The sequence below is a fragment of the Cardiocondyla obscurior genome, linkage group LG09, assembly GCF_019399895.1.
Source record: "Cardiocondyla obscurior isolate alpha-2009 linkage group LG09, Cobs3.1, whole genome shotgun sequence".
In the NCBI taxonomy this organism is placed as follows: domain Eukaryota; kingdom Metazoa; phylum Arthropoda; class Insecta; order Hymenoptera; family Formicidae; genus Cardiocondyla; species Cardiocondyla obscurior.
In genome coordinates, this window is record NC_091872.1 from 2,612,685 (window position 1) to 2,629,970 (window position 17,286).

Sequence of the window (17,286 nt, forward strand, 5' to 3'; positions counted from 1 at the left end):
AATCTCTATTAAATAACCCTTAGTTTTATAATATTACAAAATGTAATGTATTCTAATATATTTATAACAATTACATATAGAATATCTTTATTTCCGTCATAAGATTAATTATATACTTGCATTATTTCGTTACAAATATGATACTACAGTTATATATAATCACTAGTTGATAAAATATTACAGAGACCCGAATACTACAAAATATCGCTAATGCTACTTCGCGCATTCAATTATGCAACAGTCAGCGCAGTTATTACATTAATTCAGAATTTATCTTTTTTTTTTTCTTTTTTTTTCTTAATGTGCAAGAAGAAAGATAATCTTTGAACTAGTGTAGTAACTACGTTGACTGCTGCGTAAACGAATGCACTCACTGTGTTGCATGTATCAACGATGGTAAATATTTACTATAAAAAACAGTGCATACATATACTGTTTTTTATAATGAAAATTATAACTTCATATATGTTAACTATCCCTGATATCACAAGGCTTATTTTGTGCAAAAATAGTAATACTTAGGTCTTTGAATCTTATAGTGCATAGCAGCCTATACATCAATAGTTATTTTTCAACAATATAACTGTATCTACGTGCACGCATATGTGTGATGTGTGATGTGTGTGTGTGGTGTGTGTGTTTGCGCGTGTGTATGCAGCGTATTAGCATTGTCATCATTACAGCATCATTCATATATACGTAAGTATTCCTTTCTAAGTAACTAAAATCGTTTTCATCTTACTAAAAAATATACTCTAATGTAGAGAAAGTTTGGCACTTTCTTTGGCAATCTGAAATGGTTTTATGTCTCCTCAGTACCTTACATGATATTTATCCCATTTTCTGAATGTTTGACACACATTTACATATAATTCTAAATATTTATTTGAAACCAATAAATTTTCAATGTACACTCGTCAGAAATGGCATTCGTGGTGCTACGACGGCGGCTAGCGTACGTGATCTTGGCGTGATGTGCGTCGAATTTCACACGAAGCGCGCGCGTAGATGTGTTACGGAGCACCGGTCACTGAGGACTGAGGGAGAACGCGGCCTACTACACCTCCCCGCGCTCGGCGGTCGACTGAGGGGGAAGTCACGTACGCCAGCCGCCGTCGCCGCTCGTCGCAGCAAATGCCATATCTGCTTTTCAGTGTATGTACATCTTTACGCAAGATTTTAAAGTACAATGTTGAATATTCTTTCAGTATATTTTATTTTTATACATTATAACGTATTACCAAACATCAGATCGAAATACAAAATAAAATAAAATTTTTCTTTCTTCAGAAATAGATTAATTTTGTAACTTGTCCGTTCGAAAACACGGAAATAAATAATTAAATATGAAGACGCAACTTTTAATTTAAGATATCACCAATATCGTTTTAAATATATACTTTTTATAAAAATTCTTTTCGATAAGATACTTTTCGAAGATGTATTTGAAAGTAACTGTTATCTGTTTAAAGAATCAGAGTTTTGTTCGAGCTTTTGTTTGTTATTACTATCTTCATGAGAACTCTGACTAGATTTCACAGGTTTGATGGACTTTAGTTTCGTGGTTCCGCTAAATCGGAAATTCACATCGCTACAAGTATCGAGTGGATGTATGGTTCCCGTTAAATTTGTTAACGAATCATTGCTCGTAACTTCGAGTTTGCTAGTGGGGACCTTTTTTATCGAACCTAATTCATATGCTGACTTCGAAGATTTTAACTTGAATTTCAGTGGTAATGATATTGATTTTTCTAAATTAGTGGATGGAACTTTTAAATTATTATCGTTTTGTGGAATTGGATTATTTGCTAGATTCATAGTATCGGTAATTTGAATATCAATATTGACTGTCTTAGGATCATTCTCATCATTGTTACCTCTGACCACTTGTTCTGAATATTCGTTTCTAAGAGCTGCTAACTGCGCGCGTTGCTTCTGTATATGATTGTGCGAATTTGAAAAGAATGAAGAAACTTTCTCTAATTTCGTTGCTAAATTAGGTTGGCTCAAAGTTGACTTCAAAGGAAACGGCGTGTCCATGCTATTATTTCTTAACAGATTTTGAGATTCTCTTCCAGTTGAATTACTTTTTATCATTCCATGTTTATTATCTTCGATAACTTTTAAAGGATATGATTTAGTACCGGCATTTCGTCGTTTCTCAACCATACTTAACTGTGCAATTATCCTACGAACTTCGCCCGGAATTTCGATATCGGCACGTGTATCCGCTAATTGCTGAATGAACGCGCCCAACGTAGCCACTGTTACTTCCAGGCTACGATTTTGAGATTCAAATTTGTGGATAGTCCCTTGTTGCATTGAACGCGCCATTTCGAGTCTGTGCAAGTTGTTCATAGTAATCTGTAACATAAATTTAATGTTATAATGATAAACTGTAGAGAAAAAAAATTCTTTTTAACAGTATAGTAATATCATACAAATATTATTTAATAGCTAAATAAATGTGCAATTTAATTATTGTTACTTCAAAACTACATTTCTATACTGATATTTAATAAACGTTTTTCGTTCTTTAGTGTATAATATATGGAGGTAAAAATCTTTGGAGAGTGCGTAATGTTGCGGGAGTGAAGCCAAAAGGGCAAAGAGAATAAAGTCTAGTTACAGAAATGAACAATTAAGATGACCAGCGGGCAATTTCTCCTTACTTCTCTGGTTTCATACGCTTCGCCCTTAAGTACAATTTACGCTTCCTCCTGAGATTCTTACCTCCATGATATAATATATATTTCATAAATATTTCTCGAATTACCTCAAGTTGTTCGTTAAGTTGTGCAACTTCTTGCGTTAGTTGTTTATTCCTTAATTTAAACTTCTCTAAATTTTCCATTTGTGGCTTCACCGATAACATTTCTTCTTGAAGCACCTGATATTCCACTCTATATTCATTCAGTTGTTTTGAGATCTCCAAATCAGGATAAAATACGCGTTTCATTATACGATCTAAGCTTTGTTTATTTATCGCTGGCACACGTGTCTAAAATTAAAAATTGAAACAGTAATAATATTAATGCACAAATTAGTTTTGTAATTTTTACAATTAATAAAGTTCAAATATCATTAACTTTACCTTGAGGTATTCCATAATTTCTTCAAAGCTGTCGCAACATAATAATTGATCTTGATGTTCTTCTAATAATGCGACCGATACACGGAAAAGAACTTCGGAACTTTCCAAAAAAAGCAAATCTATGTAAAAATAAATTTGATTATACAATGTATAAAGTAAATATATATATGTATATATATATAAATGGTAAATGTATAGAAAACGGGTCTAGGTATAGTCTATACATTTACCATATAAATTATTAAATATATGTACATATTTAAATGTAGGAATATATATCTTACCAAAAACTCTAGTTACAAAACCTAAAGGAAATTGACTGGAAAACAGTGTCAATAACCACGGAGCGGCATACAAAGTAGGTGAAACTTCATGTTTATCAAAATGATTATAAATAGCTGGTAAACGATCGTGTAATAATCTAGAAAGTTGATATAAGTGTAACTGTAGTGCTGCCATATCTGGCAAATATAATTTTCTAAGTCCTCGACGAAACATTAGATGCCGTAATAAGAAAAAAGCTTGATCTTCTGCCATCTAAAAATAAGAAAGTTACGAAATAATATATTACATAAAAAATTGTAAAATACAGTGAATTACGTAAAGATTACAAAACTGTGAAATTATTGAATAATTTCTTGAATAAGTTATTGGAAAGAGTAACGTAAAATTACACTCACATGCAACAGAAGTACTCCGGCGACAAAACTGAGGCCTTGACAATAACCAACTTCGTGATCTAGTAAGGAGTAGGCCTTCAATAAATTGAAGAGTGCTAATTGACCAGGTCCCAAAGGTGAACTAAAATACGGATGGCTTGGGAAAGTTCTTCCCAAATCAATAAGGATAGCATGCTGTTGAGATGTGAGTTGTTTCAGGAGAAATTCATAAGGTGTGTTATAATTTGGAAAATCTTGAGTGTCTATAGGTGGTTGTTTCAAGCAGAATTGCTCGGCTAGAAATTGCCAAACCTCACCTCTTTTTCCTTTTGGCACACCTATATTTAAACAAATTTATTATATTATTATATAGGGAAATTAAAATTAAAAATAATCAAATTTTAGAAATATCGTGTACAGCTTCGCTAAAATATATATTTATTTCCTCTTACCTTGCTTAATAGCATGTAAAAGCATTTGATTATCACATTTAGTAGAGACTCGCGATTCCTTGCTAACAAGAAGATCCCAAACTTCTATCACTTCACGCGCGCAACTACTAAGCTCGTCGTATTCGAGTTTGATCCTTTTTACTGTCGCCTCCTCTTGACGTTCTGATTTTAAAAAATTTAGACAACGTAAATAATATGTTATAAATATTTAGAAGCTTGAGTGTATCTTTATATATAAAAATTTACCTCTGAGCTTTGCATTTTCTTTTTCCATTCTTATAAGTATTAACTGTTGGTTGATCGCTTTCTTCCACAAATCTCGCAATTCTTGCTTTGATCTACGTTTAACAGGTGTTTCAAAATTTTTGAGAATATTGATTTTTTCAATTTCTGTAACGTTGTGATCTTTATTCGGCGTTACAACCCTATTTAGTATCGTTTGCCGCCATGAACTATTGGATTGTACTGTGTTACTCCCATCAGCTTCCGTGGGAGACGTTTTCGGTGAATTACCAACTTTTAAAAAGCTGTAAAATATATATATATATAACGCGTTAAAACAAATATTAAAAAAAAATGTTTAATGTAATAAAATTATACTAACATATCCATCATGGAACTCTTTGGTCCATTATTTACAATTATTTGTTGTTCAGGTGACACACGCAATGATCTCGGTCTACTAGATTCCGGTGAAATGTCTAATATAGACGATTGTCGTGAATTATCTGGGCTCTGACTGCCATTCTTTTGTATACCCGTATTTATATGATTCGTGTCTCTGAATTGTGGACCTAGGCCAAAATCATCACGCGAACCTTTTCTCTTCATGAGATTGTCGAAACTATTCGTAAGAGAACGTTTGGCTTTCATAAATATCGTACTACCAACACCAACGCTTAAATATTGATTGAGAAATTCACTCCTGCAATATAAATTCTTGTGTCAGAATATTTTATACGCAAAATATATTTTGATACCATCATAATATTTATCCTTGTATACATATATTCAGTTTATGAGGCACTACCTATTCTCAGCCGTATCATGTACATGTCTAGCTTGTTTTGATTCGCAATGAGCACGCAATAGTCTCATTAAGAATTGATTTTGCTCTCGTAAACTTGAGGAACTTGCACCAATGCTACCCGCAGCCTCGGCGCCTTTATACTTGTTTACGACAATTTCTTGTTCGTCCTCCGGCAATAATTCCATACGGGAAAAAATAATATTTTGCACTCTTCTATCATTTTGTCCTAGAAATGATATAATATGTGTGTAAAATTGAGTGAATTATTACATATTAATTTAAATTAAAATATAAATGCTTTACCTTCAATTTCTTGGCATAATTTATTATACCAATACATAGGACAATGATCGCAAGAAAATACAGGATACTTTTCTTTTCTCACAACGTCACAAGTGGTAAGAAAAGCTTGACTAATTGCTACAAAAAAGAAATAGAAATTGTCATTAGTATAATAGCGGATAAGTCTAACAAAAACAATAATGCTTGAGTCTTACTGTGTCATAGTTAAACTAAAAAATCTTGCCTGCAACAAGGTCATCCGCGACTGATCCGGACTGACATTTGAAGACATATCCAATGAAGTATTCTGATTCTTTGCAAATAAATCCAAAGTGCTCGGGATTTTTCACACCTTGTGCACAACTGGCTATATCTTTTAATTGTTTGTGTAAAAGGATCTGCTTTCTGTCGGGGCTAATTAATCTCAGATCAAATCGTCCAACCTAGAAAATATCAAGTTTTATATTATTATAAGTAAGTCTAAAAGAAAAAAATTTCTCTTAGCTTTTTCGTATAAAAAAATTTCTACCTGAAAAACCATAGTACGATTATGATCATCGTTTCCTTTGATACCAGAATCTCTTCTACTTAAAACACTACCAGTAGATGATGCACGATTTCGCATAATTTCAGGTACAGTGATATTGGAATTGGCGGAAGATTCGGATGTCCGATTTCCATTGTGACCATCATTTTCCGTGGAGTTGGCGGTTGTTCTTGGAAAAGTCTCCACGGACCCGCTTAAAACTGGCGGTACTCCAAGCGGATTCGCGCTTGGAATTATACTGTTTCCCGACACGTTCTCGACACTGCCCGATTCACTGGCGGTAGATTCCTAAAAATATTACGGTAAATTCCTTTTCTTAAGTAAATATTAAATTACCTGTTTGCTTATAACAAACATATAGCTGCAAATATATGCGGAGAGAATAAATAAAAAATATTTTCCATCTATCCATCATAAAGAAATTATGAGTGATAAAATCTTTTGATTTAACACTTTTAAGCGGAATTATTTGATAACTGAAAAGGTAATCTTACTGTACTATTTCTTCTATTAATGGAAGACATCAAAGCTTGACGTTTTAACCGTTGGCAATCTGATAGAAGATTGCTCGTTGAAGATCTCGATTTTTCAAGTCCATGTACGCGAAACTTTATCAGAGCGTCGTCAATGAATGATTCCGGTACTTTTGGATGTGATACTTTGATTTTACCAATGTAGAATACCTAAAATCCAAAAATACAAAAGAATAATAAAATCCATAAAACATCAATAAAGTTTCACAGGTAAATCTTTTTCTTTTTTTTTTTTTTAATTTAGTTTTAATTTCAAGAATACCTCTATGTATACATTAATTGTACTGTTACACATTAAAAGAGAATAAATAAGAAAGGAACAATTACTTCAAAGAACTGAGAAGAACTCGGAGATATATCGGCACCTATAGATGTCAAGCTAGCCGCGCTGCTCTGCGACCGCTGAGGCAAGTCCTTATCTCTCTCCATTCGTTGGGCTGCCGAATGTTCCTTCATGTCTTTCAAGGATTCCTTATAAATCTGCAAAAGAAACGAAAAGGTAAAATTAATTTTTATTTTAATTGACATTTGTATATTCATCTTTTCGACGACGCATATCGCATTAATGATATTTATAGTTATATTAATAATAATTAAAAATTTTTTAGTCTTGTTCATGTTTTTCGTTACTATACTACGTTAGAATTACTTGAGATAATAAAACGTAAATTATTTTACGTCTACATAGTTTTTATCCATTATAATACTAATGGAAATTCTCAACAAAAAAAAAAAAAAAATAAGAAACAAGTAGCCATAACTCGTTGAAGTGAAATATTTCTTGCGCGAGAAGAATACCCGATCTAGAAATAATCCGAGATATAAAACGTTACGACGACCATTGATATACTAAAGGGATTTCGCAAGGAAACGTGCATCAAACGTGGCCGATGGCCGTGGATAGAAATAACTTATTTCAGCAGCACTCGTGGACTGCATGGCTCTCATCCTCAGTGTTTGTTTCAAAAAGAGCTCTTTCTCTTTCCTTCAAATTTCTTCCCACGTTCCACATCTGCTGCTCATCGTCTTTGTCACTTTGGACTTGATCCGTAAGTATACTTTTAATTCAACTTAAAAATGTTTTATAATAACAATCTCGGTCTCTAATAACGTGCCTGCGCACCATGTGTTCCTTTATTTAATAAGCTAATTATATATTTAAAAAACTGTCGGAAATATTTTACCAAATACTGGAAAAGCTTGCTTGTTTAGTGACATAAAAAGAAGATAGTTAATAGAGGGGCTTCTCGGATCCAATTAAGGCATGTGCTTTGTTATATTCCCTCCTGTACTCTCGCAAAGTTGTCCGGTATCGAATGGCGTATCGGCCCTTCGAAGAATTTATTTATTAACTTTTTATTACGGTGGACATCACACGTACATCATTAGAGACTTTCCGATAAATATAGAGAACGTAAAATAATTCATCATCGAAATAAAAATAGAGCGAGAAAGAGAGAGAGAGAGGAAAAAATAGGTTTAAAAATATAAATATAGTCGATACGATATCATTTATAGATATTTATAGATGTCCATGTTCGGATGCTACATATTATATTACGTATTATTTATTGGAACTATTTTTGCCAGATTTTGCAATATCTACATAAATAAAAAAAGGCATTTATCAAACATCGTGCTTGCTTTTTTTTTTTTTTTTTTTTTCTAAATAAGAGCAATTCGCCGGACGATGAAAATAGACGTTTGAACTATTCTACCGATGCTATTTTCTTCTGGCACTTGGCACTTTGCGTGCGTGGAGAACTCATACATTCGACTTTGTCTCTCGATCCCAATTGATCAAATTAATTTTGTTGCCGTACGTCATCCGATGATCCACGAATCGATGCCATGAGCGTGGCGATTAGATTCACGTGCAAGAGTAAACTTAATGCGTGCGTGAAGCTAAGTTTCGTTTCAATTGAAACGATCGCGGGGATAGCTCAACTATCCGTTTACTATATATATTTTTGTTCAAGGATGAGCGTAATGCAAATTACACTAAATTGCGAGAGAAAAATTTGTATTTTTCTTTATCGCTCACATGATACGACTTTTGATTAAGCAAGAACTTTGATCAGATAAAATGATAATAATGCGTTTTAATTCTGCTTAATTTCTCGCTAAAATTATTGAGCAAATCCTTAATCAGTAGCGATATGACATTAATCCAACGTTACTAACAATAATGCGAAATTGTTCTTTATACCAATTCTAATTTCAATATTAATTTACTGCAAAGTAACAATTCAAATTATTTTCTAAACATTCACGTCAAACGTGCACAAGCTTTAACGTTAACGCTCCCAGTAATTAAAAAGGGATTAAAGAAAAAGAAAAAAAAAATTCTATTCGCATTTTACAATGCACATGAAATGTTATAAGGGTGTGTCAAGGTGTGTGCAGTTAGAAAGGATGCATGTGCAATAAATTAAACGGTCTAAGCCAATATTAAAGAGATAACTTAAAAAAAAAAAAAAAAAAAACACCTATATCTTTCAATTGAATTGCGTCATATTTGTAGACATCACGATGCACACGTGTTTTATTAAGTAAAAAGAATTATATAAATTATTAAGGTCAAATTGTTACATCTATCCGTTTAACAGATTTCGATTTAATATAAATTTCCGAGTATATTACGCAAGTGTGACTTCATATACACGTACAAAATTGCTCTTGTACAGAGCAGCGGAGATAAAAAGTATCCGCGGAACGTGTAATTACGCTGTAACGCTTTATAAAAGCGTTACGCGATTCACATTTTATCGTGACGGACATCTACCATCTAATACACCGCGAACAACGTTAGTTTCGCATTCGAAGAGTTCCTACGTTTCTACGACAGTTGTGATGTATAACAGAAGGGTCAAAACGCGAAGGAACTAATTTATTCCCGGCGCGAATCTCCTCGGCACATGTCGAGACGTAGGAAAGAATCATCATTGTCTTTCTTTCTCCTGCGAACGACCTCGCGCTGAATGAGTATAATGCCTCATTAGCAGTCGCACTGAAAGCACGATGATTATGTAAATGTACACATGAGAAGAATAACAACGTATCAATTACTAATAATTAGCGATAATAGGATACCTGTGTCGCTTTCGATCGACCTTTGCTATGCCACCGTTAAAACGGGATCTACCGAAAATGTAAAATTTTATATCGCGCTAATCAGTGACAAATTAATAATTATCGGGTACGTTTTTATATTACGTTACGCAAGGTTGTCTTGATAAATAAATTTCGACAATTATTATAGTGAAACAATTTCGTTCCTTCAGTTGTTTCTCGCGGAATAAATAATGAGACGAGATATAAGATAGTAATCGAGATACCTGGGTACGTTCGAGTGTCGGTAATGTTAGGCAAAACGTTTAATTAATAATAGCAATGAGTTTCTGGAAAAATCATGCGGCACGTATCAAGAACTATTGCCGATATAAACACCTCAATTAATCGATTATCGGATCAATTATCGGCTTTTATCGCCGGATCATCTCGCTCGCGATTATTATCGCGTTCCCAAGTAGCACGCACGACGATTTAGATTATTCTCATGAATGCGATTACGTGGATAGCGCACCTTCAGTTGCTCCCAATAAATGATACACGTGAAGTTAATGCGAGTTTCTGGTCTAACAGGGTGGCATAATTGCTACTACCAGGTGCCACCAGTCATCGATATGCGCGTCTGCTCGTTAAACGTGGGAGAGCGTATCCGAAACATCGCAAGGAATACGGTCGGGTTAAGAGCTTTCCACGTTACAATTAAATCCGATGTAAAGCCCGTGTCGAGAGAATCCACTGCCAAGTTAGAGCGGATTTTGCGGAACTCGCATGCACGTGTGGTGCACCATATGTTTGCGTATGCGATTCTGTTGCCAATTTTCGTGATTACGTGTCTACGTAAAATTATCTCAGTGTTACCAGAACCTCGGCCAGAGTTAGTGGGACTTCGACCCAGACTTTGGCCAGACCTTCCGAGAATCTCGCTTACGAATAAAATGGAAACGCTGCACGAGCGGCTTGACCATTTTTTTTTTTTTTTTCCCTCCCATGCGTGTATTCGCTCCGTTAAATCTCGCGGTGAGCATGCAAACACATCGAGGAATCCGGCAATTCGGGCAGGAATGTCTACGGTAGAAATCCTCGTGAGCTTCTTACGAGGGAATCGGAACACGGTCAGTCAACGGTTGCTGGCAACCCGACTTCGGATTTTACGTCGCTTGTTCGCCGATGTAAATTTAGACCGCTGTACGCTCGGACTCGCAAAAATATGCCTTCCCGCGGAAGGAAGGAAAGAAAAGAGGCACCGGATATAATTGATCCAGAAATAAGAATTATAAATAATTTTTCGAACAGATTTAAAAGACTTACTAAAACAAATCTTGAATTTTCCTTGCACTTGAAAATAGAAGTTTGCGGGGTTTGTAGTTGTTAAAAAAAAAAAAAGAAAAAAAAAAGAAAAGAAAAATAGTATGCACGTTTCGGTCTGTGATATTATTACCTCCGCATTTTTTTTTAAATTGCTGTGTGTTGAGATTTAAAAAAATGCAGCGAGCGACGTAAAATGAACTGAGAAAAGAGGATGGGCTTTCAGTGCCACTCGAAAATAACGATAAACGGCAAGGACAAAGCGGTGGAGTGTTCAATAATGATCATCGGCAGGTTTCCTGATAAGAAATTTAGGTGATGAATATACAATGAAGAGAAAATTAATAACGCCGTCATTCGTCGACGTATCGGAGCGACACGTTCCACCCGGTAGCATCGGGTTAGCTTTAATTAACCCTTTGCCGCGCATGTCGTCAGCAATTACTGCGAAATTCCTTGGCATCCTGAACGAAGGATAAGCAAACAAAATTTTCCACGTAATAGCGAAATATTTTTATGTACACGTTATACATTGCATGCGACGTTCAACCAATTTAAAGAAAAAAAAAAAAAAAAAAAAAAAAAATTCTCCAAGTGTGAAACCATACGTGTTAGAATTATTATCCTTTAAAATTATGACACATGATATTGATTGCACTCTCTCAAACGTTTTATGATGAAAGAACAAAGAAAAGATTGAAGGAAATCGTTTACTTTGTCTACGAGTAACTCAGAAGTAGAAAATTAAATTACGTAAATGACTTCGGCGGTTATGTACAACCGAATAATTCGTCGGGGCGTATATTATAGTTTTACTGAAACTGTCAATGAGAAGTGAAGAGACACGCTATGGCATTACCTATCACAGGTGCGCTTACGTAATTACGAAATTTACGTAACTCTGAAATACCGAGAATCGTATCGAATGTGATTTAAACGTAGGCTTTGGAAAAAAAAAAAAAACACGAAACTGATTCATTGTTACTGTCAATGAATAATGTGCACACGTACTTGCGCGTTTGACGAAGGGTGATCTTCCGATGCGTTCATCAAGGGCCCTTTAGCAACTTTACCGCCATCGCTGTAAGACTTGTAGGGACTGGTAGCTGATATCGGGACCGTTATCATCTCGACTTCTGATCCTTTACGCAATAACCTTCTCGGCGTTATTCTGCTACGCTAGTCTCATGTGGAATAAATTTGCACACCTTATTACACTGTCGGTTACCTGGTACCTGTTTGTTTAACAAGCAAAACAGCACGAGCTAGTCGAAACGTCATTGACCGAGATCGGAAACAAATCGTTACGTTATGAATTTTTATGCCATTACAACTACCAAATACGCAATCACACTAAATCTTCCCGTCGATCCTATAGCGCTAATTGCCTTCGATAATTAACAGTATTTGTCTAGAAACCGAGCAAAAAGTTACGAATGCGGGTAGAAGCGTTTTCGTAAGCCTCGCTAATTGATATGTAGGAAAAGAAAAAAATATGTAAATGTACAGTTGTAGGTAATAATTTAAATGGAAGAGTAACCGAGAACTTTCAAAATGTTATCGAATCACCAATATATTTTTCAAACACTTCTGTGATAAATATGCGTGATAAAGCTGAGAAGCAATTTAAATTTTAGATAACAATCCGCAATTAATTTTAGCTTGCAAATATTTAATATTACCAAATCGTGATAATGCCGATCTCGAAAGCAAGGCTTGTCGTCAAAATTCCTTCAAGTTAAATCAGTAAAATCTGAACTACATCACTGTTTTATTTTTTATTTTTTTTTTGTTTTTCTTTTCTTTTCCCAGCGTTTGGCGCACCGCAGTTAAATCCCACGTGAGTTTTCCCCGCGATCTGAGAAGATGATCTTGTTTTCCCGCGGCACTTGCAAAACGTATTTTCGCAGTTCGCGTTGCGTTGCTCGTCGTCTTCGCTGACGGCCGAGCAAACACAGACTGACGTATTGGAAGACGGCGACGCTACGGGAAGACTAAACCACTCGACTGGTGGTTGCGCGATTTCAGGTCTCCATTTAGCACGCCCGATATTTCTCAAACGCGAAAACTTATAATATTAATTAAAACGGAGGACGATAATTTTAATCCTTTTGCGGGCGCGGCATGATTTTCGCATTTACGTCCGCAGACACACGCCCCGTTGACGGACTTTCGCACGCTATCGTACGTTCTCTCCCCATTTATGCAGTAACTCGTCGTAATTTTGTATATTCGTATCATCGCGAGCGTATACGGCATCGTTCGTAAACCGAGATGAAACGGTGCGACGATGGCCTGCGTTTTATACCACCGATGCATAATCAATTTGTTCCACCGAGCGACCGCGAATTCTATGCAGAATGCAGCGGTTTCTTTGCGGTGAAATAAGAATATCAATGTGCGTGCCAGTGAACCATGAAAGGTCCTTTCGTTCTTTATTTCTTTTTTATTTAAATTTTTTTTTTCCTCGCAATTGCGTAAGTCGTATTTCTACGTCGGTACGTTACTGTTGTGTTTATGAAGGACGCGCGGAGCGTCATTTTTAATCGTTTATGCAGTCAACGTTGAAAAGCGAACAAAAACGACACGCGAAACATTTCACAAGACACTGCAGAATAACGCTGAAAAGATTTTAAAAAAAAGAAAAAGAAAAAAAAAAAAAATTGTCAAGGCTCTTCCTGTGTCATTTCAAGTATTTCCAATCAAGATTAACTCAACTAATCGTATCGTAATTACCAATCCTGTTTTACTTTTTAATAAATTTCTGAGATTTCTTGATCTTGTGATCCACAAGATATATACGCGTTTTGCATAATTCAAAACAAATTGCGACACAAGAAGCTAAATTGTACCTTTTTTATGCCAGCCGGTGCAAAACGCGATTGGTTACGAGGTAAAAGAAAAAACAATGAGCAGGATTATCAGAGGAATTAACATTAATAGCTTAATAGAAAAAGCGAATATAAATTAAACAGTAACGCTGGAAAATCCCAAGCAAAGAGTATCCCGTTTTAGCACATACGTCGTTCGCAAAAACCAGTGTAATAAATATTAATAACAGCAATATAAAGGACGTATAATTAGCAATAAGTCGGCACGTTGACCAGAAATTAATAAACATTAAATGATGATCGACTAACCCGGGTGTAAGGTGTAAATTTTACTTCGAAGTATAAGACGCGCAAAATTTGCTGGGTCGTCGTATGTATTCAGCTAATATTTTAAGCTTACATCACTCTCGCGCCGATCCAGGGATCTAATTTTATTACCCCAAAAAAAAAAAAAAAAAAAAGAAAGAAAGAAATTTACAAAATAAAAAAACCATGTGCTATTATAATCGGGATATTCCCACATTATCTTATCGAGGCTTACTCATAATAAAACATTGATGGGCGTTTCTATGATATTTATCGGACCTTTGTGATAACAATAATGAGTGCATTAAACCGATATCTATACAAATTGCTTTCTCAAAACACGCGAAGAGATAAATTGAAATTGCATTGTCGACGGAAATAAAATGAATATTATCTGCCTTCGAAAGGTTGTCGTTAATTGTATTTATACAGCATTCTTGTTTTATTCAGCATTTATTACGGAGACTCTTTGTCGCACGGCGTTATAATATATTTTCAAAGTGTCTAAAGTTCGAAGGGGTTTTTTAATTTCTATCGTGGGCGTGTGATGCAACCGGTTGAGTCTTGAATGATGGATAGATTACCCGCCTACGATGCGAACTGCATTTTATTGGCAATCTCGTTAAAACACGGGAAGGAACAGCTGGGCTTCTTTTTTCTTTTTTTCTTTCCTTTTTCTTATTATTCACTTATTTGAATCGCAGACCGTCGTTCAAGAGTGCAGGCGTACGAAAATTAGCGTTGTTTACACGTAAAAGCTTGGTACTGTTTTAGCATACGTTTATCTTTGCGTTTCAGCTGATCGGCGACAAGCAAGTTTGGCGCAACAGCGCCAAAAGGTAAAATAAACATAATAACAACCACGTACGTTATATAACGTTAAACTAAATGTTTATCACGGTTAAACAGCGTGACTAATAAATCTGGAAATAACTGCATATCAACGGTAGTTCTACTCGAGAAAAATAAAACAATAATTCGCGAGTCATAATCGCGTAATTGTGGTAAACAGGCGGTAGCCTAAGCGATGCGCAATCAAAAAAAAAAAAAAAAAGACAGAAATTGTTTAAAGTGCTTCAGATACAATATGAATTAATTATTCAGGGGTACACTTTTAAAAAGCGTGATTTTACGTGACTCGAGGGCGCAAGTTTTAACCGGGGGTTCCTCACCTTTTGCGACGAGCCGTGAGGAACGGGTACCACTTACCTAAGGTGCGCTTTTTCGCTTTTTCTCGTGCCCCAGCCATTCGAAAATCGGTGCTAGTTTTCAAGTCGAGCCCGGCTGCCTTTCACCGCGCGATTGCGCGATGCGAGACGAAGTGAGATTTCGATTTAAATGCCTCACCACGGCGAAATACGCGAATTGCCTCCGCGATACCGTGCTTCGTGCTCGCGAGCGATAATCCTGACGATTGTTAAGGACAAACTTAATAATAGCCACGGCGAACTGACAATACATGACGATTGTGGGGTACGATTGGCTGGCCGGCTAAGCAGCGATTTGTCCGCGATTGGCTACTTCTATGCATATATCGACGACAGAGTCGTACGTAGGAAATGCGTCCGGAGAAGTGATTAAAATATTGGATCGGCCGTGGGAATGAGAATTAAATGAATCGTACGAGACGATTACAACGATAAATTAATATAATCCGATTGATATTTCATAGGAATATAATGTTCGAAATTTTGTTGCTCGCCTCGGGAACGCGTGTTTTGAAATTTCAAGTTTCCGGGCCAGACTTTGATTGAGATATTAGACTTTTAAATGTAAAAGTAAAAGGCGTCCGTGTAATGGCAGATAAGAAAGTGAAAATGACGTAATTCAATTTCTAACAAGAGATTGAAGTTTAGACCTTTTCTAGGTTGATGATTAATGAGAGTTTAGAAATATCTGTTACGCGACAGTGACATCATTGTTTGAAAAATATCACAGCCTAGGAACTAGGAATAATGCTCGAAGAAAAAAAAAGCGCCTGGGAAGGAAATTATGTGCTCGTTGCAGAGATAAGTTTATCGCTTGAAAGACCATTTCGATTCGCGCGTGTGTAAGCTGAAAGGCAGATATCGCGAACCGCAGCTAGCGAACGTGACTTTATTATAGCGTCGTGTGCGTTTAGTTTCACATGTACCGCATGTATATACCGCGCCGGCCGGATTGCCGATGACTGATTTCTCTCCGTTCTCTCATCCCCTGCCTTTACCGTCTGTCTTCAAGATTACGTACGCTAGCCGCTGTCGCCGCAGAAAATGCCATATCTGTCCTTCGGTGTACACACGTATAACGTGCGGAACAACAGCTTCCTTTTAAGGAAAACATTAAACGCGAGTTCCCCCGTTTTATGCGCTTCAAATGCAAATGTTAGACACGACATGTTTTTATCTGGTTTTTCTTTTTAATATTAAAATATACAGACGAACGAATTAAGTCGAATCGTTTTCCGCATTTCCACGCGCGTGAAAGCACCTCGCTCTGGTAAAATTCTCTCGCGATCGTTACGATAACTGGTAGATGCCAGTTTAATTACGGCGCAATCGTCAGTGCGATCGTATAGCGATCGCGATCGTCAAGAATCGTAGAAACCCATCCCGTTCACGCGCCGAGTAAATTAAGCTGGTAAATATCGAGCTGCACGATAGCACAGCTCCGCCAGGGAGGGAAAAGAAAAAGAAAAAGAGTCGCTCGCGCAAAAACATAACCTAATTTCACGGGGGGGGAGGGGAAATTCGCAACGGAGGACGGAGTAGCGCTGTTGCGTGTCCTCGTTCAAGGACCTCGTGACAATATACGTAAAAAGAAAAGAGTCCTTACTTTACTCGCGGGCTCCTTCGCGATCCTGTCACCGCGACGAGGCGACTGGAACGATTCGCTGGGAGTCCCACTCGATGCTGGATTCTGGAACGGTCCTCGTCCTTATTCCTGTTCTTGGCTCGCCGTCGACGATCTCGCGACGCTTCGCGTCGTTCGCCGCATCTCGTTACCTTCGTCGGCACAACTGCCACTGCTCCTTGCCGCTCGTTCTCTCTTTTTCTCTCTCTTGCTCTCGCACTTTCCCTTGAACGTACACGGGGAGCCTGACCTGCGACGTGAAGATGCGAGGACGAAAGCACTCGTGCGCGTGCACCGTGTATACTGGAGTACGCAAAAAAGACGTTATAGCGCGACGTGACGC

The 17,286-nt window shown here is 36.6% G+C and overlaps 1 protein-coding gene across 5 annotated transcripts; it reads right to left on the reverse strand.

Annotated features, from left to right (window-relative positions):
- Positions 1-70: 70 nt before the first annotated feature.
- Plx (PTB_TBC1D1_like and TBC domain-containing protein plx) lies at positions 71-17,262 on the reverse strand. 5 transcript variants are annotated; one of them, XM_070661833.1, is made up of 16 exons: positions 16,926-17,262; positions 11,986-12,209; positions 6,925-7,077; positions 6,559-6,747; positions 6,047-6,352; positions 5,762-5,960; positions 5,539-5,655; positions 5,236-5,461; positions 4,810-5,130; positions 4,452-4,732; positions 4,206-4,367; positions 3,775-4,091; positions 3,379-3,631; positions 3,095-3,213; positions 2,777-3,001; positions 71-2,364 (listed from the first exon to the last, which is right to left on the reverse strand). In XM_070661833.1, the coding sequence occupies exons 2-16, from the start codon at positions 12,100-12,102 to the stop codon at positions 1,459-1,461; spliced, it is 3,891 nt and encodes a 1,296-aa protein (XP_070517934.1). In that variant the 5' UTR covers positions 12,103-12,209; positions 16,926-17,262; the 3' UTR covers positions 71-1,458. The 5 variants fall into 5 exon arrangements, with proteins under 5 accessions (XP_070517934.1, XP_070517935.1, XP_070517936.1 ...); XM_070661834.1 differs by lacking the exon at positions 16,926-17,262 and adding an exon at positions 12,657-13,493 and having other exon boundaries at positions 11,986-12,153; XM_070661835.1 differs by lacking the exon at positions 16,926-17,262 and adding an exon at positions 12,657-13,493 and having other exon boundaries at positions 11,986-12,158.
- Between the last annotated feature and the right edge of the window lie 24 nt (positions 17,263-17,286).

What these genes read in the sequence shown, in the direction of transcription:
- Plx (XM_070661833.1), bottom strand. Translation starts at nt 12,102, where the DNA reads ATGATAACGGTCCCGATATCAGCTACCAGTCCCTACAAGTCTTACAGC. An exon ending in CATGATACGGCTGAGAATAG is followed by an intron (nt 5,131 to 5,235) that starts GTAGTGCCTCAT and finishes TTTATATTGCAG; the next exon opens with GAGTGAATTTCTCAATCAAT. An exon ending in CCGGAGTACTTCTGTTGCAT is followed by an intron (nt 3,632 to 3,774) that starts GTGAGTGTAATT and finishes TCTTATTTTTAG; the next exon opens with ATGGCAGAAGATCAAGCTTT.